The following is a 21,741-nucleotide window of genomic DNA, read 5'->3' on the forward strand; positions in this document are numbered from 1 at the left end:
TCCTGCTGTAGCAAACTGGCTCCAATTAATATCCTACATCTGTAGGAACGCTCTTCATGTGAAGGCACACACAGTACATTTTCAGCTTTCCTTTCCTAAAAATTTAATTTTAAATGATAAAATCATGGTAATAAACTTCATAGAAATATTTAAAACCATCAATGTTTTCAAATGAGCATGTCAACAAAATAGCAAATTAACATGGTGATAGCCTAGATAAAAAGCTGTGATAGGATCTAATGTGAAAAATCCAAAAGTGATCTCGTTCTTACAAAAACAAACCACAAACATATTGATGATGATGGTAATGATAATGATGATAGCGTTGTTGTTTTTTTACTGTGTAAATCCTGAATTGTTGTAATCTGACCAATGACTGTAGGTAGGAACCGTAAATACACCGGCTCTAGTTTTCTCCCGGAGTGATTTCATCAATGGTAGCAAAGTGTCATCATACAAGCTAGCATGCCGCTAGTCAGTTTAGCGAACTGTCTCTAATATTGTTTTATTATTTCACTAAAAGTTATTACCACGTATCGGTGAAGGTCTTTACATATTAAAATAGCATCACGATAATTTGTATCTCGGTTGAGGCTGTTGAACTTTTCAGGATTAAGAACTCTTGGTTAGCTAGCTCGTAAACAGTGACTGTACAGCACTGTCATTTGCGTGACAAGCGTGTTGCTGCTGAATAAACCAGTTGACGTTATCGAATAGGTAGGTCACGCATGTGATTTGCTTCATCTACTACTAGGGGGTCATAACCTGACAATTTGGGATTATTCTTTGCACGTATTGAATCAATTTGTTAGCTACAGTAGCTGACTGCATATGTTTGTGTGTCGCTAGCTAGAGTGGGCTTGCTTTACGATTTTGGGATAATGCAATAACTTGCTAACTGTTTGGTGTCAACAAGAGAGCAAGTCTGGTTATCAGTACAATCATGTTGATGTGGTCACAAATTTGACGTGTGTGTGTGTGTGTGTGTTCCCAGGTGTATAACAGCAGATGGAGCTGCAGGCGGTATTGATGGCCGCTGGTGGTGGGTCTCGTATGATGGACCTAACCTACAACACCCCCAAACCTCTGCTACCTGTAGGAAACAAGCCCCTCATCTGGTACCCCCTCAACCTGCTGGAGAGAGTGGGGTTTGAAGGTAATATTCTCTACATTTAGGGCTCGATCCAGTCAAACCCACTTTGGTGTATTACTGTTACACATTTTTTCATGATCAAATGAAATCTCCAAATCCTGGTTTTGTGTACGACAACAACCAGTTAGACGCACTCACTGGTAGATGCTTCCCGTTTTCAGAATAAGAGTTGCATGTGTGTGGGCAGTATCAGTTGTTTGTAACCAATGGCCCAATAGATGTCACATAGGGACTGTCAGTCAAAAGTACTGCTCTAGTGCTATCAGTTGCAGAGTCATTATTTTTTTAAAGGACATATACCACCTTTACAATACGATGGCCTCCGACTCCAAGATGTGTTACGTAGTATTCCAGACATAAGGAGGCCTACAACCTAGCTAACATGTTTTTTTTGGAGTATGTGAGTTTAGCTAGCATACTTAAATATTGCAGTTAAGACCAAGTGAATGCATGGGTAGACCTATTTACAGTGTTTTATAGGTCCCAGCTGTGGTCAGTTTGCTGCCAGGCCTCACCAGTCAGGCTGCATTTGGGTAATGATAAGTTGAAGGTAATTATTGGGGGATAAATGACAAAGATTGTTATAAAGACTACTATTTTCCCCTCTAATCATATGCCTCAGGGCTTGATATAGGACTCCTTTCGGCCTAGTTGTAACTTTCATAGCCATCCACTGTGGTCTGGGAAAGCTGTTCTTGTCCACCTGTGTGTTTCAGTAAAGTGCACGTCAAGACCCTCCACTGGAGTATCAGTCTTCTAGAAAGTGTGGATTTTGGGGGGATTTTTTATGATTTCTTGTTGAGTTCCTCATTATCGTTAGTGTTGAAGTAACCTAAAGCAAGGTTTAATCCCACCAAAAGAAACTCATGCTAACTGCTTTTATTGTTAATAGGAGTCCAGTTTTACTAATTGGTGCATACAAATAGGCTATAGGGAGTTTGCAAATGGAGATAATGTAGCGAAAGTTGACATACTATCCCACCTGGAATACATGTTCTAGTCAGAGCCCTCCCAGTTCCTATAGTAACTTCATGTGTGGCAGTACTTACTGTGAGAAGCCAACTAGTAAGGCCCTGCAATTAGATTTTACAAGGCTAAATAAGGCAACAGTAAACAAACTAGTTTGGTTGAAACATTTATACAGTCAAGACTCCAATACAAGACTTCCTAGCAATGTTCTCAATGTGTAAATACATCTATCACAAGCTCTGTTTCCATTGGAAGTGTTTTGAATGATTTTCATAATGTATATTCTGCCAGTAAGCACATTTTCTAATATGTTTGGTCATTGTCATCTGTCCCATTTGCTTGACTGGGTTTAGTCTTTCTAAATGTCTTTTATTTTTCCTCTGTAGAGGTAATTGTTATCACAACCAAAGAGGTGCAGAAGATGATCAGCACAGACCCCAAGGTGAAGCTGGATGTGAAGATGAAGTTAGACTTGGTGTGTATCCAGGAGGATGCTGACATGGGCACCGCCGACGCCCTCAGGCACATCCAGCAGAAAGTCAAGGTGGGTGGAATGGCACCCTGCCATTTGGGATGCAAACACAGACTGTTGATCTCAGAGCCAGATTGGCTGCTCTCTCTGCCACCGCATTGGCTGGATCTACTCTGGGTGCTCCTGGGGGATAAATCCTAATTGAGTTATGGGTGTGTTACTCATATATATATGATTTGTATCAGTATACTGTACAGGCTTATCAATACAGACCTTATTAGTGTATGTCTAACAGTCCAAGTCAACACTGTCTCATAGTAGAGCACCTCATAGATAAAGTGGAACCAATGATTAATTGCTTTGGAATTTGGGGGGGCCACAGAGTCAGCTTTAGGCTCTACGGATGACTGATCATTTAAAAAAAAGAAAAGGGGAAAAAATGCCTGCACAAATGTTCTCACAGTGTGTCAGTGTTTTTACCGGACCATGTGGGTAGGGGGGGGTTCATCCAGTGAGGGAGCGAGGGTACTACTAGCCCCTGAATGAGCCTATAGAAGACAGGCACCCCGTGTTTCACCTGGACACAGTATGGAAAGACTGAGGTCAGCAAGGCTATTGAAGCAGGAGATCCTGTGTGCCGCTGGGCGACCACTGATCCGTGCGTTCCTGGCTCCGGCTAAGCGAAGGGCCTCATTTCACCTGCTGAAAACCTGCCTCCCCATCCCCTCCCTCCAGCCATTGCCCTCCCTCCCCCTCGCTGCTTTCCAAACAGATGATGTCAGAAGCAGTCAGTTGCTGTCCAACGTGCAGGACGGTTCATTGAAACCCACCCTGGTCTGTTGTATTCTGGAGCCTGTACAGGGAGACGTGTGGGGACAGCGACCCAGAGGACTTTATATTTTGTATTTTTTGTTGTCAAAATTAGATCATATTCAATAATTTGTTATGTTGTTATACATGTTGGTACTGTAACTGTACAAAGTATTAAGTTCAGACTTAAGAGTGATTGTGTGGCTCATCATGAGTCCCTATTCAGACTCCCTATTTGCGTCAACTTACAGTAAAGCCACGTTACAAAGGCAAATACATATTCATTGACTGTCTGGGGGCAAACAGAACCACCCGGGCTCAGCTGGCCTCCAGGATGATGAGAGAACGGGCTCCAGCATGCTCCTTTCCTTCCCTCCCAGTGCCTCCACATGCCTTTATTCCTAATCCACCACAGTCACGTAGATTAAAGGCATTGAGTTGCACAGCACACAAACAGACACTGGGGTGATGAGAGAGGACACCTGGCAATGGGGCTCCAAATCCCTGCATAGGAATCACTCTGTCGTCTCTCCCCTCCCAGACCATCTCCTCACACGAACACACTGCGCCCGGAGAATGATGGGTGTATCTTCCTAAATACTGTTCCATTTGCCTAAAGTCACCTATTGAAAAAAGATTAGTGTACAAGCACTTTCTGTTCAGTGCAGTGATTAAGCATTAAGCCACTTTGACGTTTGCCCCTCTTTACTTGGTTGGAGATTCTGGGGAAGAAGCAGCAGTGAGTCCAGTATGTATGACACAGAGCAGAAGGCTTTTCATGTGAGTGGGGACACAGGAGACATGGTTGAGTGAGAGCGGGAGGTCGGGAGTTCTTGCTATTCCCTCCCGTGCACACACAGACAGACACACACAGAGCTTTTGGTAGAGCTCCCGCTCTGTCGTAAGTGCATGTAATAGAAGAGACTACACTCTGTATATTCACAATTTGAATTAGGCTTAAATAAGTTTAAACCTCTCAATCTTTGTTTTCTGATATTACATTTTTGGCATGTGTTGGAGATGAGGTATAAATTAGAATGATTATATACGAATTGTAATTTCAATGTAATTTTTTTATTTTTTACTATTGTAGGCTATTAGTAGGGTCGTTCCACCTCAAAAAGCACAAGAGGATTTCAACGCTCACTATATCAGATTGTCCTGAAATTGTTTCTGCAGTTAGAAACCAATAATATTAGCATTCCTGAAACTTTATTTTGTTGAAATATAATTTGATCTCTGAGAAATTACGCTAATTGATTGTGAGCAAGACAAAGGAGCTCATCGTGGACGATAGGAAAAGGTGCGCCGAACAGGCCCACGTTAACACCAACTGGGCTGAAGTGGAGCAGGTTGAGAGTTTCAGGTTCCTTGGTATCCACATCACCAATGAACTATCATGGTCCAAACACACCAAGACAGTCGTGAAAAGGGCACAACAAAACGTTTTCCCCCCTCAAGGGATTGAAAAGATTTGGCATGGGTCCTCAGAGTAAAGTTCTACAGCGGCACCATCGAAAGCATTTCACAGTAAGGTCTACAACTGCTGTATTCGGCGCATGTGACAAATATGTTATTTTCATTTCTAGGATTCAGATTATATTAAATAAATATAGTACCCAATATCTGATTTGGACCCATTAGCTGTCAATGAAATATATATCACAACTTTGAATTTCACCCCATCTCAAAATCTAATGGTTTTGACCGTTTGCAAGTTTTTAGTGAGCTTCTTTTCTCCTGCTGCTTTGGCCATAACAGTGTGCCTGGCACAGGGATTTTATTTCCTCGTTAGGAAATTATCAACTTTGTCCAGTATATCTAAAAAAAAACTGATATTTTAAAGCAAAACTACCAAAACTTTTGCTGATGGTGAACCTGATCAATTGGAAAAAATATATATTGTAAGCAGTGCTTGACTCGGACAGGAGCTCACTGGAGCTGAGTTCCGGCACCTGAAATATTCTACTGCTTGAGCTCCCGTCCTTCTCATAGAATATTAGCTAAAAGGTGTTGTGGAGCACCTAAATGTAAACAGTACCGGCACCGAAAAAGGAGTACTGGCACCTATTTCAGTCCAAGCTCTGATTGTAAGCCCCGTTCAGCAGTTTTACCATCCCCAAAATGTTGCTGTTATAGAACTAATTTTACACATTTTGCCATGGGGCTTAGAGAACATTTGCAGTTTAAAAACTAATTTCCTGCAATTCTACACATTTTGCTATGGCTTATGCCTTGTTCTTATGACTCAAACATTGTAACAAAATAAATGGGGGCACCATGCCATGACATTTTTCGGAATTTTCATTCCCCCTGGCTGTCTAGTTTTTATTTTGGTGATTTGTTTGTTCTCAAATATGATATGAATATGAAAAAATGTAGGTGTGACGCTTCTAAATGCATGTAGTGGAAACACTATGTTTGACAAATAATATGAATTGCTTCTCCGTACTATGTTATGTATTCTCTGTGAATCTGGGGATAGTTTTATTTTATTTTTCCCTGGTCAGAGAAATTAGTCATTGTATTATTTACCATAAAGTGGTGTGAAAGTACCAAGTTTTGACCACTAGATGTCACAGTTCCTGCTATACCGCCACGCTCTTTTATCCATTTTGCTGGTCTCTTGTGTTTTATTAACTTTTCGTAGAAAACCAATAGTTGTCTCATTATGAAAATAAATAAATTGTGTGGTCATCCTCCATGAAAACAATTCAGTTTGTCCTAATAGCAACCTAATGCTTCAACCCAACTCTCCTTGAATAGTCCAAGTGTCAGCTCTCTAAAAGGGCTCTCCATATGCAATTCTCAAATGAAGATTTTTCCTACAAGCCCAGAACTTTGATGGAGAAATAGGCTAGGGACTAAAATGTTGTGACAACCCTAAAACATTATTAATATATGGCAGTCTTATGTTTTTCAATAAAATAATCAGGAAACGGCTCTATATGTATTGTGAATAGTGACACTAAACCCTTTACCATTGAAGACCATTAGAGACTATAACATTGAAACCATTAGAACTGCTGTGGCCTAATGGTTTACTTGTTCAGCGGGAATGGTCTAACAGTAATCCAGACCTTTTTTAAGGGAATAAACCACACACAAAGGGGCCATTTCCTGGACACCGATAAAGCATAAAAGGGCAGATTTGTTTCATGGAAGACAGGCTTGAATTGTGAGGATTATTTTCATCATGCACCAAATATATTGGTTTTCTACCCTAAATTGCAAAGAAAATGCTGTGATCTATTTAATAAACTCCAGAGACTAGCAAAATGGATGTGTGGCAATATAGCAGGAACAGTGTCATCTAGTGGTCAAAACCGGGTACTTCCACACTATGGTAAATAATAGACACAAACTAATTTCTCTGAACTGGGGGAAAAAACATCACCAGATTTACATGGAATACTTTACATAGTAAAGAGAAGCAATATTCTAAGCCACAACTTCATACTACACTGAACAAAATATAAACACGACATGTAAAGTGTTGGTTTTATGAGCTGAAATAAAAGATCCCAGAAATGTTCCATATGCATTTGAGAGCTTATTTCTCTCAAATGTTGTGCACAAATTTCTTTACATCCCTGTTAGTAAGCATTTCTCCTTTGCCAAGATAATCCATCCACATGACAGGTGTGGCATATCAAGAAGCTGATTAAACAGCATTATTATTACACAGGTGAACCTTGTGCTGGGCACAAAGAAAGGCCACTCTAAAATGTGCAGTTTTGTCACACAGCACAATGCCACAGATGTCTCATGTTTTGAGGGAATGTGCAATTGGCATTCTGACTGTGGGAATGTCCACCAGAGCTGGTGCCAAAGACTTGAATTTTAATTTCTCTACCATAAGCCGCCTACAACAGTTTTAGAGAATTTGGCAGCACATCCAACTGGTCCCACACCTGCAGACCATGTGCGGGCGAGCGGTTTGCTGATGTCAACTTGCTGAACAGAGTGCCCTATGGTGGCGGTGGTGTTATGCTATAGACCGGCATAAGCTACGGACAACGAACACAATTACATTTTATCTATGGAAATTTGAGTGCCCAGAGATACCATGACTAGATCCTGAGGCCCATTGTCACGCCATTCATCCGCCACCATCACCCTGTGTTTCAGCCTGATAATGCACAGCCCAATGTCGCAAGGATCTGTACACAATTCCTGGAAGCTGAAAATGCCCGTTCTTCCATGGCCTGCATACTCACCAGACATGTCACCCATGTTGAGCATGTTCAGGATGCTCTGTATCGACATGTATGACGGCGTGTTCCAGTTCCCGCCAATATCCAGTAACTTCACACACAGCCATTGAAGATGAATAGGACAACATTCCACAGGCCACAATCAACAGCCTGATCAACTCTGTGGAGGAGAAGTCACACTGCATGAGGCGACTGGTGGTCACACCAGATACTGACTGGTTTTCTGATTCATGCCCCTACTTTAATTATTATTATTTTTTAAAGTTATCTGTGACCAACCGATGCATATCTGTATTCTCAGTCATGTGACATCCATAGATTAGGGCCTAATGAATATATTTCAATTGACTGATTTCCTTATATGAACTGTAACTCAGGTAAAGCTTTGAAATTGTTGCATTTTATATTTTTGTTCAGTATATTTGTCAAACATAGAACTGATATGTACAGTGCATTCGGAAAGTATTCAGACCCCTTGACTTTTTCCACATTTTGTTACGTTACAGCCTTATTCTAAAATAGATTAAAATACTTTTTTTCCACGTCTATCTACACACAATACCCCATAATGACAAAGCAAAAACAGGATTTTAGAATTTTTGGAAATGGATTTTATATATATATATAAACTTATTTACTTAAGAATTCAGATAATTTGCTATGATACTCGAAATTCAGCTCCGGTGCATCCTGTTTCCATTGATAATCCTTTGTTTCTACGACTTGATTGGAGTCCACCTGTGGTAAATTCAATTGATTGGACATGATTTGGAAAGGCATACACCTGTCTATATAAGGTCCCTCAGTTGACAGTGCATGTCAGAGCAACAACCAAGCCATGAGGTCGAAGGAATTGTCCGTGGAGCTCCGAGAGAGGATCGTGTCGAGGCACAGATCGGGGTAATGGTACTAAAATATTTCTGCGGCATTAAAGGTTCCCAAGAACACAGTGGCCTCCATCATTCTTAAATGGAAGAAGTTTGGAACCACCAAGACCCTTCCTAGAGCTAGCCTCCTGGCCAAACTGCGCAATCGTGGGGAGAAGGGCCTTGGTCAGGGAGGTGACCAAGAACCTGATGGTCACTCTGGCAGAGCTCCAGAGTTCCTCTGTGGAGATGGGAGAACCTTCCAGAGGGACAACCATCTATGCAGCACTCCACCAATCAGGCCTTTATGGTAGAGTGACCAGACGGAAGACACAGCTCAGTAAAAGGTACATGACAGCCCACTTGGAGTTTGCCAAAAGGCACCGGAAGGACTCTCAGACCATGAGAAACAAGATTCTCTGATGAAACCAAGATTGAACTCTTTGGCCGGAATGCTTGCTGAAAACCTGCTCCAGAGTGCTCACTGGACAACGACCCTAATCATACAGCCAAGTCAATGCAGGAGTGGCTTTGGGACAAGTCTCACAATGTCCTTGAGTGGCCCAGCCAGCGCCCGGACTTGAACCTGATTGAACATCTCTGGAGAGACCTGAAAATAGCTGTGCAGAGACAATCCCTATCAAACCTGACAAAGCTTGAGAGGATCTGCGGAATGGGAGAAACTCCCCAAATACAGGTGTGCTAAGCTTGTAGCATCATACCCAAGAAGACTCGAGGCTGTAATTGCTATTGGATGTTGGGGTGGGATTGGCATGTGGTAAGGGTCGTCAATGGGTGACTTTTGATTTTTGGGTGGGGATTCCCCAGCTCTTACTCAGTAGGAAGAAGTTGGGTACTATATTTATTGGAAATTATCTGAAGCCTATAAATTAAAAGGGCCAATTTTGGTGCAATCAATTAGTTTAGGGAAAAACATTTGTGCACATCTTACCTGTTTCTTACTACGGAAACAATTTCAGAACAAATTGGCTGTGATGACATGGAACGACTTGGTACATCTACATGATTTGTATAGTATGTACAAAATGCATATTGAAGAGGGCCTCCCTCCACATTATTCATTTTAATAGTATAAACACTTTCTTCATGTCAATCACACATAACCAAAACTGTTAAATCAAGATCAGTTGTCACTGGAATGTCTCGCTACAATGTAAATGTCAAATTGACAGCGCTCAAGCAGAGACTTAGCCTAACTGCTGAAACCAGAGGTGTCTGACTGATTGCACTGTGTGTGTGTCTGTGTATGGACTGTGTGGAGACAGCAGGAATAGCAGGCAGGCCCTCTTGTCAGACACACCCTCTCCTCTCTCCAATGTGCTACATTCAGGGTGGTCTCACCTGGCTGGGAGGGGAGCAGGGCCTTGGGGCAGTCAGGCAGAACCAGGCAGGGGAGGAAGGCAGTGTGTGGGTGGCCCTGACCTAACCAACAGAGATCAGCCCTGCTAAATGGCCACAAACCCCGTCAGATGATCCTCCAGCTGACACCATTCCAGTGTCACACAGTCTGCATCCCAAATGGCACCCTACTCGCTATCTAGCTCACTACTTTTGAACAGGGCTCAGACTACCATCAGCCGTCACTCCGCCTCCGACCCACCGACTGGACAGCGTGTGGAGCGACAGACCGATAGCTCCCTCACGACCAGCTGCAACAAAGGGATGTTTGTTACTTTTGGTGGTTGGTTAACTTGGTACTCAAAAATAGAAATCAGTGCTATATGTTTAGCCATTAGGAGCGGCCTAGCGGATCGGTTTACCTTGACATCATGACTTCAGCTAATGGGGGATTATCCCAGCTGTTGACAGCATACATCATTGTACGGCCAGATGTACATACCCGTGTATTAGATACAGTGCCTTTTTCCACATTTTGTTCGTTTACAAAGTGGGATGAAAGTGGATTTAATTGTATTTTTTTTGTCAACAATCTACAAAAAATACTCTAAAATATGTTTTGAAAATAAAACACTAATATATCTTGGTTAGATAAGTATTCAAAAACCCTTAGTCAATACATGTAAGAATCACCTTTTGCAGTGATTACAGCTGTAAGTTGTTATTGGTAAATCTGAGCTTTTCATATCTGGATTGTACAATATTTGCCCATTTATTCTGGAGTAGTTATTTCCCTTGCACTGCAAGGGCGTGGCTTTTGTGGAGCGATGGGTAACGATGCTTTGAGTGTGGCTGTTGTCGATGTGTTCCTGGTTCGAGCCCAGGTAAGGGCAAGGAGGGGGACGGAAGCTATACTGTTACACTGGCAATACTATAGTGCCTATAACAACATCCAATAGTCAAAGGTATATGAAATACAAATGGTATAGAGAGAAATAGTCCTATAATAACTACAACCTAAAACTTCTTACCTGGGAATACTGAAGAATCATGTTAAAAGGAACCACCAGCTTTCATATGTTCTCATGTTCTGAGCAAGGAACTTAAACGTTAGCTTTCTTACATGGCACATATTGCACTTTTACTTTCTTCTCCAACACTTTGTTTTTGCATTATTTAAACCAAATTTAACATGTTTCATTATTTATTTGAGGCTAAATAGATTTTATTGATGTTTTATATTAAGTTAAAATAAGTGTTAATTCAGTATTGTTGTAATTGTCATTATTACAAATAAAAAATAATCGTTAACTGCTTTTTTGGTCCTCCAATAATCATTATCGGCGTTGAAAAATCATAATCGGTCGACCTCTAGTTCCTTCCTCCCCGGCACAGAGTTAGGAAGGGCTCATGTATCTTTGTAGTGACTGGGTGTAGCGATACAACATCCAAAGTGTAATAACTGCACCATGCTACACGGGATATTCAATGTCTGCTTTTTTAAATGTATTTTTACCCATCAATAGGTGCCCTTCCTTGCGAGGCATTGGAAAACCTCCCTCTACTTATGCGACTTGTTAAGCAGATTTTTACACCTGAACTTAACAAAAGGGTTGAATACTTACTGACTCATTTCTGTATTAATTTGTAAAGATTTCTAAAAACATCATTCCACTTTGACAAAATGGGGTACTGTGTGTAGTGACACAAAATCTCAATTTAATACATTTTAAATTCAGGCTCTTGCACAACAAAATGGAGAAAAAGTCCAGGGGTGTGAATACTTTCTGAAGGCTGTGTGTGTGTGTGTGTGTGTGTGTGTGTGTGTGTGTGTGTGTGTGTGTGTGTGTGTGTGTGTGTGTGTGTGTGTGTGTGTGTGTGTGTCTGGTTATATGAACTGAATATAATTAAATGTAGCCTTTTTTTTTGGTAATGTAACTGATGCCTCTAAGGGACACTCAAAGGGAGATATTTTTTTTTTTAATGTTACTTTTGTGATTTACTGTGAATACATTTTTTTTCAGAGCTTCAAAAAATCTTTCTTCTGTGTTGGAGGCTTCTATGTTTTCAGTGTTGAAACCAAACGCCCACTCCCACACATGTCTGTTCCAACTATTAAAACCTGTCTTTTGGGGTCTGAAATAAATAGCCTAACCATAGTCTTGGATTAGCAAAAGAAGATGCTCCTTTAGTCTCTCTCCAGTAGCAGTGAGAGAGACCGAGACAGTGGAGTTGAGGGGCCCTGGTTCTGGCCTGGTTGTTATCTGTTGGCCATGTGTGCTACCGTGGAGTAGAGCAGAGCCAGACTCCTGAGCTGCATGCCCCGGGTGCAGAACGTCACGGCAGGGCCTCTCCCCAGGCCTCCCCAATGAGGCATGCAGCCTTTATAGAGCTAGGCACGCTTTAACAGGCCCCGCTCCTCACTCGCCTTCCCTGTTTATTTATCCACAGGCCCAAGATGGCCAGAGCAGATGGGAACCAGACATCTCAAACAGAAACAATGGCAAATGCAGCGCAGGATTTATCGCTGGTTTCCCCTGTGCCCCTTGCTACACTACGCTAGGATGCCTCGCTAGGAGTTAGGAGAGCACCATGTTTATCAAGGAGGTTCACCCTCCCTATCCACTCCTTCTATCTCTCTTCACCTCTCTCTCTATCTCCTCCTCTCTCTCTACCTCTGTCTCCACTTCCCCCTTATGAACCCATTTTTGTTGTGACTGTAGTTAAGAAAAACACAGCCAAACTTTTCATGCGCTATGGACTTCTTATGGAGCACCATTGCCTCATATGTTCATGTACATCATTCGAGATGAATGTCACAGCTGCGAAGAAGCTCGGGTGTTTTGAGCATAACGTGGATCTGGATGGAATAAACTGTATTTGAAGGCTGGAGTGTGATAACTTACTGAGGCGTTGCCAGGGAACAGCTTAATGTCTGTTCACTTTCATTAGAACTGTGTTCCTCCTCTTAGGCAGAATAATGTAATGGACTCTGATGTGAAAGGGTCCTGGGCATGCTTTAGAAAAAGTTGAAGGGGATATTGTCATAGATCATCGCTGTCTTTTTGTTTCATTTTAAAGTTTGGCGATAAACGAATGGTACCGAGTAAGCCCTTTTGACTAGTACCAGCTATCATATTCTCCTATTCAAGTCAATGAACTGCTAATTGTTCTGAATTCTCTGTATCAGTGCTACAATACAACTGTTTGGAGGGGCTTGATCATTGAGTGAAAACACCATCCTCTTCTTCTCAAAGCCCACTAACTACCTTAACATTAGTATTGTTTCATACCAAAAGAACTCTGCTCTGGGTCTTGAGGTAAGAGACAATGCTTATAAAGCTCTGTGGTCCTTCTCCCTCTCTCAAATTCTGATGAATGTGCTTTTCTCCTCCATGTCTCCCTCCAGACGGACGTCTTGGTGGTGAGCTGTGACCTGATAACGGACGCTGCCCTCCACGAGGTGGTCGACCTGTTCCGAGCCCACAACGCTACCCTCTCCATGCTGATGAGCAAAGCCCACGAGTTCACCGAGACTGTTCCTGGACAGAAGGGCAAGAAAAAAACCGGTGCGATTCAGATGATTATAACACAACAAGCGTTATTACACCAGATCCCCTGCATTTGAGTTTGAGTCAACCAAAAATAGTGACTGCAGAACACTACTTCATGTCATCTGTCAGTATTTTTATGGATGGTAAAATGGTACATTTCAAAGATTCATTCCCTAAAAAGGATATTCCCCAGTTAGCAAATGTTTATTGCGCTTGTAACAATCTACGATGAAGCTCGTTGACATTTTTTATTTCTAAATCTGTCTTATTAAACCGAGTGAAGGTCTGTAGGCCTAGATGTTAGTTTACAAGCCAGTTTACAAGCCATCTCGCTTAGCCATCAAGCCAAGCTAGATGGCTTGCTTGCTTAGTCGTGTGGTGAGATCTCAGCCATTGATGTGTGATTGTTCCTCTGGTGTCTTCCTTCTCCCAGGGGAGCAAAGGGACTTTGTTGGGGTGGATGGTACAGGAAAGAGGCTCCTCTTTATGGCCAACGAGGCCGACCTGGACGAAGGTGTGGTCATCAGGAAGTCCATCATGAGAAAGTGAGTATGACTTTATCATCACATTTAGTGGTTAAGTGTACACTACTAAAGGACGTTGCCACGAATAGTACTGCAGATATTGCGATAAACAAGATGCAAGACGTATTTCCCACACAGTCACACACAGTATCTGCATGTGCAAAGGTTCGCTTTACGCTGTTCGAGCATGGTAGGTGCGGGACCAAAACAGTGGGGGAGTTTAGCCTCACGCTTCAATGCTCTTAGTTGTTGCGGAAATTGACCCACTGTGCTGTTTACTTTGTGCACCTACGTCATATCACTGAGTCTACCTTTAAAAATGGTCTCCCCTAAAACCCAATAATGCCTATTGTCTGACTGGTGATGATGAATTGAAACTTATGAAATGTTGGCTGTATTAGTGAGTTATTAGTTTCCATTTCAAATATTTTCATTGCCTTGTCAAATTAAATCCCCGTTCTCACTATTAATGATGTGACGTTTTCATAGCCTTACGAATAATGTGACCGAGTTGGTCTGGGTAGGAACTAGGAGTCAGGTACAATAACGCCTCCCCCGGTCTAACAATACAGGGATACATATTTTATCACTTCTCTTTTGAGCCTGACTCTTGAGACTTTCCACTGCGCTGTCATATCAACTGAACTGGGTTCAATTCCTATTTCAAAACTTTATCTGTACTTGTTTGAGCTTGAGCAACCATCACTCAACTGGCTCTCCAGGCAGGAAAAAGCTAATGTTTAACGCATTTGGAAGATCTCAAATAGTATTTGAACCCAGGTCTGTCTTATCAAGCCACCAGGTGTGTGTGTGTGTGTTTGTGTGAGTTAGCAAAGCGCAAGGCGCGGAGTGGAGTGTTGAAGGGAACAACGCAAACTTGTTCAGATCTGACCCTGCATTTGTGTGGGATTGCTAATAAAAACACAGCACTCCCCAGCCTTGGCTGTCATGAGACTAACCAATTACTTCAGCTACACAGGGATTTGCTCCTGCTTTGGCTGTGTTCGGCAGTTTTTCCACGGCAGAGCTCCTGTTCCAGCTTAGCGCATGCTGTGGTCCTTTTTCTTTCACTTGTTCTCGCTCTCTTTTTCAAACATCCATGTGGGCTTTATCGTTGCACTGGGTGTTTGTGTGTGTGCTTGCATTTGGCTGCTCTGAAGCCGTGTATTTATGCTCTTATCTCATCGTGGCAATCGGCAGTAGAAACAATAATGCATTCTCCCTGAACCATTTTCGGGTAAAAAGCTGCGGGATGCGGCTGGAGAAATGTAACCACTCTCAAATTCATAGCTTTGGCTACAAGGACTGACCGTCCATAATATCAATATCAATTGAGGCTAAATTGTGTTTTATAAATGTTGGCGCAAAACAAACTAATATTTTGGGTTCTGGTGGGGTTCAACAGTTGCTCTACGCTCATGAGGCATTTTTAAGTTATGTTAATCGCCAAGAGTTATGGGTTCGATTCCCGCTGGGGCCACTCATACATAAAATGTTTGCACGCATGACTTTAAGTTGCTTTGGATAAAAGTGTCTGCTAAATGGTATTTATTATTATGATCCACAATGGATGTAGTAACTGCTGATTTACCTATTTTTTTTTTAAAGCTTTAAAGCAGAATTCATGTTTGTTCAATTGCTAAAGGTGTAAATCCTACTTGACCAGATCAATAAAATGATCTATTGATGTATAATACTTGCAAATGTACTGCCCACTACTAAATACATCTTGGTATTAAGGCCATTTGGAGTTGATAAAACGTCATGCATAAGGAATTCGGATAATAAGGAACTAGAATAATGAACTAGATAGTCAGTCATATTCGCTTTTGACAGAAATGGCAAACTTGCTCATCAAATACCCGTATGTCTAGTGTGCACAAAATATATGAACCCATTCGTAGCATTATCTTGAGTCCCCTGTGTGGTGTCTATGATGTCTGGGCTGAAAGAGCTGAAGCTGTCGACATCCTGGCTGGACCTGGACTGCAGCCCTGGGCTCATATTCATAAAGTAGTTATCTAGGATCAGGTCCTCCCTGTCCATATAATCTTATCCATTATGACTTTAAAGGCAAAACTGATCCCAAATCAGCACTCCTACGAGACCTTTTGTGAAGATGGGCCCAGGTCTTGTGCCTTGGTCCTGGGCTTCTGGTCCTGTTCACTGGTCTATGCTGTGGGCTGCGGTTCTATGACCTATGTTCTAGGTTGTGGACTCTGGGCTGTGGGAGCTGGTCTGTTGGGAGCTCATAAATACTTCAGGGAGCCCGAGCCACACTAAATCCTGCCCAATAAGAGAGGGGCCGCAACAGCAGCTGCAAGCATGCTTCCCTGCAAAAGCAAATTGGCCACGTGCGCTAATGTGAGATACGCACACACATGCATGTAGCAAACACACACACACCAGGATATCACATGCAGTTGTGGGCTTGTGGCATTACATTCATACTGAGCTTACTTACACTGAAATACTTGCATATAGGAAACATCTGAACATTTTGGCCTGCACATGCACATTGAAAGACTGGCTAATTGTATTTCCACAAACATGCACAACCTCACAGGCCTGAAGTTTATTAGACATGTTAACCCTAAACAAATTAAACTTCTAGTTGAGCTTTAAAATAGAAGTCGTCAATGAGCCCTAGGCCACTTGTTGAAAGACTGAGGTCTATTGAGTTTGTCAGTCTTATGATATCTTAAAGCTGTCGGCTAACTCTTCAGCTAGCATAAGTATCGATGCTTTGTCGTTTATTTCAGCCCCAGATGTCAAAGGTCTCTGTTTCGACTCTGTTTCCCCCCATTAAGCCCCTTTTTCCTGAGCGTAGGAAGTTTGAGACGTCTGAAAGCCTCCCCTACCAGCTCAAGTCGTTCCCTGGCTGTTTGTCTAAGCTGTCTCCAGAGTCTTTCTTTACTTGTCTGCCGTTGTATTTAAACAGACATAGGCTGGGTGACGTATGGAATCGGATCGCTGGGCTGCCGTCACATGCTGCTGTCCTATACTGTGGTACGGCTAACCTGGGACCAATGGCTTAACCACCACTCAACTTTGGGCCACTCAATTCCTTTGTACAAATTTCCCATTGATATCAATGCATGAGTTATTCGAAGTTACAAACGCAGATCTTGGGCTAGGATAAAGTCATGATAAGCTGTAGTCCACACTACCTACCAAAAGAGTTTTAATCTGTATTATTCGTAGCTGTTTACAAACCACAATAGTCAGAGGCTGGCACTAAGACAGCATTGAATGAGCTGTATTCCGCTATAAGAAAACGCTCACCCAGAGGCGGCTCTCCTAGTAGCCGGGGACTTTATTGCAGGGAAACTTAAATCTGTTTTACCAAATCCGCACGATAAATGCTCTCCCTCGCCCTCCATTTGGCAAATCTTAGCATAATTCTATTCTCCTGATTCCTGCTTACAAGCAAAAATTAAAGCAGGAAGCACCATTGACTAGATCAGTAAAAAAGTGGTCAGATGAAGCAGATACTAAGCTACAGGACAGTTTTGCTTACGGAATTCATCCAATGGCATTGAGGAGTATACCACCTCAGTAATTGGCTTCATCAATATGTGCATCAATGACGTCGTCCCCACAGTGACCCCAACCAGAAGCCATGGATTACAGGCAACATCCGCACTGAGCTAAAGGCGAGAGCTGCCGCTTTCAAGGTGCGGGACTCTAACCCGGAACTTATAATAAATCCCGCTATGCCCTCCGACGAACGATCAAACAGGACTAGGATCGAATCGTACTACACAGGCTCTGACGCTCGTCGGATGTGACATAGCTTGCAAACCATTACAGACTACAAAGGGATCCACAGGTGCGAGCTTCCCAGTGACGTGAGTCTGCCAGACGAGCTAAACTACTTCTATCCTCGCTTCGAGGCAAATAACACTGAAACATGCATGAGAGCACCAGCTGTTCCGGAAGACTGTGCAATCACGTTCTCCGCAGCTGATGTGAGTAAGACATTTAAACAGGTCAACATTCACAAGGCCACAGGGCCAGACGGATTACCAGGAATGCAGTGGAGCAGGTTGAGAGCTTCAAGTTCCTGGTGTCCACATCACCAACAAACTAACATGGTCCAAGCACACCAAGACAGTCATGAAGAGGGCACGACAAAAGCTATTCCCCCTCAGTTGACTGAAAAGATTTGGCATTGGTCCTCAGATCCTCAAAAGGTTCTACAGCTGCACCATCGAGAGCATCCTGACTGGTTGCATCACTGCATGGTATGGAAACTGCTCGGCCACCAACCACAAGGCACTACAAAGGGTTGTGCAAACGGCCCAGTACATCACTGGGGCCAAGCTTCCTGCCATCCAGGACCTCTATACCAGGCGGTGTCAGAGGAAGGCTCTAAAAATTGTCAAAGACTCCAGCCACCCTACTCATCGACTGTTCTCTCTACTACCACACGGAAAGCGGTACCGGAGAGCCAAGTCTAGGTCCAAGAGGCTTCTAAAACAGATTCTACCCCCAAGCCGTAGGACTCCTAAACATCTAGCCCAGACTATTTGCATTGCCCCCCCCCTCTCCCCCCACCCCCTCTTTACACCACTTTTACACTCTGTTGTCATCTATGCATAGTCACCTTAATAACTCTACCTACATGTACATACTACTTTAACTAACCGGTACCCCCTCACATTGACTCTGTGTCGGTGCCTGCTGTATCAAGTCTCTATTGTTATTTTACTGCTGCTCTTTAATTACTTGTTACTTTTATCTCATTCTTATCTGTATTTTTTGGAAACTGCATTGTTGGTTAGGGGCTCGTAAGTAAGCATTTAACTTTAAGGTGAAGGTTGTATTCTGCGTATGTGACTAAGAAAATTTGATCTTAAGTTGGTATTCAGCCCTTAAAGAACTTTCTCTTCCATTCTAATGCCCTCATCCCTTGTTTTCTTTGACACACTGATATTTGGCCTACATGTTACAGCAGGATATGGTCAATATTCTTCAGAGACTCTTATTTTGATGACTTTTTAAATGTGTTTGTTGGTTACCAAGCATCAGGTCCAACAAACTGCATGTTCTTAACCCCTGTCCTAGATTACCACCACATTGTCCCATGCTAGTGGTCTGTGTGGTGACACCCTTCACTACCCATTTCCACATGTGAATGAAATGCCAGCTGAAGACATGCTACACATATGATATGAGTTGGCCACTGAATTGATTTGACAGTGTGAAGGCTCCTGCAGATTCCTCGCATACAATGTTGCTCCACTTTCCACTGTAAATCCAGCAGAGGTGAAGTCAGTCCTTGCTGTACTACCATTCTCTTTTAGGATGAAATGATGGATTTGGTAAATCACTTGAGGTCTACAGTACTTGGTTCCCGCTAAACTAAATATATTTGAAGAATTTAGGACCATTGCAGAACAAGTAGCATGTGTCTCGTACCCTGTGTGCCATGAAGCACACTCCTCAAACATTCCTCTCTTTAAATGGCGTCAATCTATTGTCCAATGGCAAGTGGCGAAGTTTGAGAAGCTATACGTTTAATTGCACGTTTTCCTAAGTAACTACCCAAGTCTGGAATTTTTTTGTCCCTTCATATTTACTTTCTGTGCTCAGACAAGAGAGGATACAAAGAGCCTAAGTCTTTATAGTAAAGCCCTGTGTAGCTGGCCGCTTGAGCAAATTTGCCTGGGCTTTGCAGTGGTGTTGACACAGACCAGGTCCAGAATAGCAGTTAGAACTGTCCCTTCAGAGAGAAGCACAAGACCATTTACCTCACAGCGCTGCTGCCATGTGGAATGTGCTCGTTTAGGGCCGACTACACATGGAGGTTTTTAGTAGTAAGTCATTATGCTATTTGGACGTGAGTCACCCAAGCCCGAGGAGTCTTCCAACAATGTTCTGTTTCACTCACCAGCCAGGCCCTCTAGACCTGGTGTTCCCAAACTGTGGGGCGCGGCCCCTGGGGATGGAGTGGCTTTAAACATACTCTTGAAAGTTGTAATAGTAGAATGCACAAGTTGCAATTTAGAAATTGGATAGTGCATCATAGTGCAGCTTTTTTGTTTGTTTTGTCCAACATTTTTTTGTTTTGTACCCCATAGTTATTGTTGTAATTTTGTCACTCAAATATCACATGAATACATGTTATACAGGGCAAAATGTATAGAATTGCGTGAAAATGTACTTTGCACCCCATGACAAAATGTGTAGAATTGCAGAAAATAAGCTTTAAACCTGCCAAATTCTCTCCACCAACAAGAGGGGTGTGAACAGTTTATCTCACTAACAGTGCTTGTGCCCATAGAAATAGACATGGTGCATCTGTGCGGGGAGGGGTCGTGATGTTCCCCAACGCAGGCCCTGAGGACAAATTTGTGAACCTCTGCTGTAGACTACCAGGAATTACACATTAAACTTGTTTGGCAAATGCAGTGGCTTTATGGCCAAACAATGTGTATTGTAGTTCTACTGAAATGATCATGCAAATGGAGGTCCTTCCTCCAGCATGTAGGCCCTTCCCAGTAGACAGACTGGGCCTGTGGCTGCTCCTGCTTGTGTTTAACCATGGTGCAATTCTCCATAAAGGGCACACGTTGACCCCCACCACTCTCCTCCACACCACCAGCCACAGCACACTGATCCCTGGGTATCTCTCCTGCTGGCCTGCCTCCCTGCCTGCCCAGCCCCACAGGTGCCAAACAATGATATCAGATGCTGGTTGTGTGCTAGGATATTCCTGTCTCTGTTTTCAGCCCCTCGTTGGTGGGTTCAGCACATGTCCCCTCTGTGAGCTGGTTAATGGAATGGCTCAAAGTTGTAGTAATTTACCTCTTGCTTGTTTACCCGCTTCCCTCTTCCCCCTCAAAGCGTGATTTATACGGCCCGGCATCTGGTTCTGAAATCTGCATGGCCGACCAGAGCTGACTCATTCTCAATGCTTCAAATCGCATTCTTCACCCAAGAAAAGACGGAGCGGGGGAGGCTGTCACATAAAGTCCCAGAGATGAGATGGTTTTCTTAAATGTCACATTTAGGGGAGGAGAAGAGAATGGGGGGCCCAGTTGACTGCAACACCACCAGGCAGGCTGGATAGCCGGGTCGCTATGATAGTGTTTCACCACTATGATCATGTTGGATGTTTGGTGGAGGTTTGGCATCTATTTGACCTGATGCTCTGACCCAGAGGTCATGTAGAATATAGGCTAGTGAATGTACAGCTATGGTCTTATCTGACCCATTGCGTAGGTTCTGTCCAAGGAACTGTTTATGGAGTCGGGTCACCTGGTCATACTTTAAGCGTAATTCAGAATCCAGAGAACGCGATAGTCTCTGGATCTAGCTATGCGGCTCTAAGACCACCGTCCGCGGGGGACGCACAGCCCATCTGAACGTGGTGACGGTTGGAGAAATTGCTTGAGCTGCGCTGGGAATTCAAAAAGTATGAAAGCCAGTGGTCCAACATTCTATCACACTGCTGTGCGTACCCGTACACGTTTTGGACTCTGAAGCATTTCACTGTAAGGTCTACTACTACACCTGTTGTATTCGGTGCATGTGACAAATAACATTTGATTTGATATATGTTTTATGTGAGCAGTGCTTCTAGAGGCCTTCTCAGAGGATGAGTCCTGCGTTCACCATGGCCAGAACTGCAGTGAACAGAACACCAGCTTTTCTAACTGACACCACAGTCTTTCAGAGCTGATGTTTGGCCAGAGGTCGGCAACAGGCGGCCCGAGGAACCAAAACGGCCTGCAAGTGTTTTTTAAAATTTATCTTACAAATAAATAGAGACATGATCATGTCTCTGTAATCAAGGTACGAAATTGTTA

General features: G+C 43.0%; 1 protein-coding gene across 1 annotated transcript in view; it reads left to right on the plus strand.

Moving 5' to 3' along the window:
* Positions 1-410: 410 nt before the first annotated feature.
* Positions 411-21,741, plus strand: part of eif2b3 (eukaryotic translation initiation factor 2B, subunit 3 gamma) — a 42,063-nt gene continuing 20,732 nt past the window's right edge. The window contains exons 1-5 of the mRNA XM_064992738.1: positions 411-717; positions 995-1,156; positions 2,509-2,666; positions 13,256-13,415; positions 13,834-13,945. Coding sequence (XP_064848810.1) covers positions 1,009-1,156; positions 2,509-2,666; positions 13,256-13,415; positions 13,834-13,945 — 578 coding nt within the window. The 5' untranslated portion in view covers positions 411-717; positions 995-1,008. The remainder of the gene's footprint in view (positions 718-994; positions 1,157-2,508; positions 2,667-13,255; positions 13,416-13,833; positions 13,946-21,741) is intronic.

Source organism: Oncorhynchus masou, chromosome 17, assembly GCF_036934945.1.
Source record: "Oncorhynchus masou masou isolate Uvic2021 chromosome 17, UVic_Omas_1.1, whole genome shotgun sequence".
Lineage (NCBI taxonomy): Eukaryota > Metazoa > Chordata > Actinopteri > Salmoniformes > Salmonidae > Oncorhynchus > Oncorhynchus masou.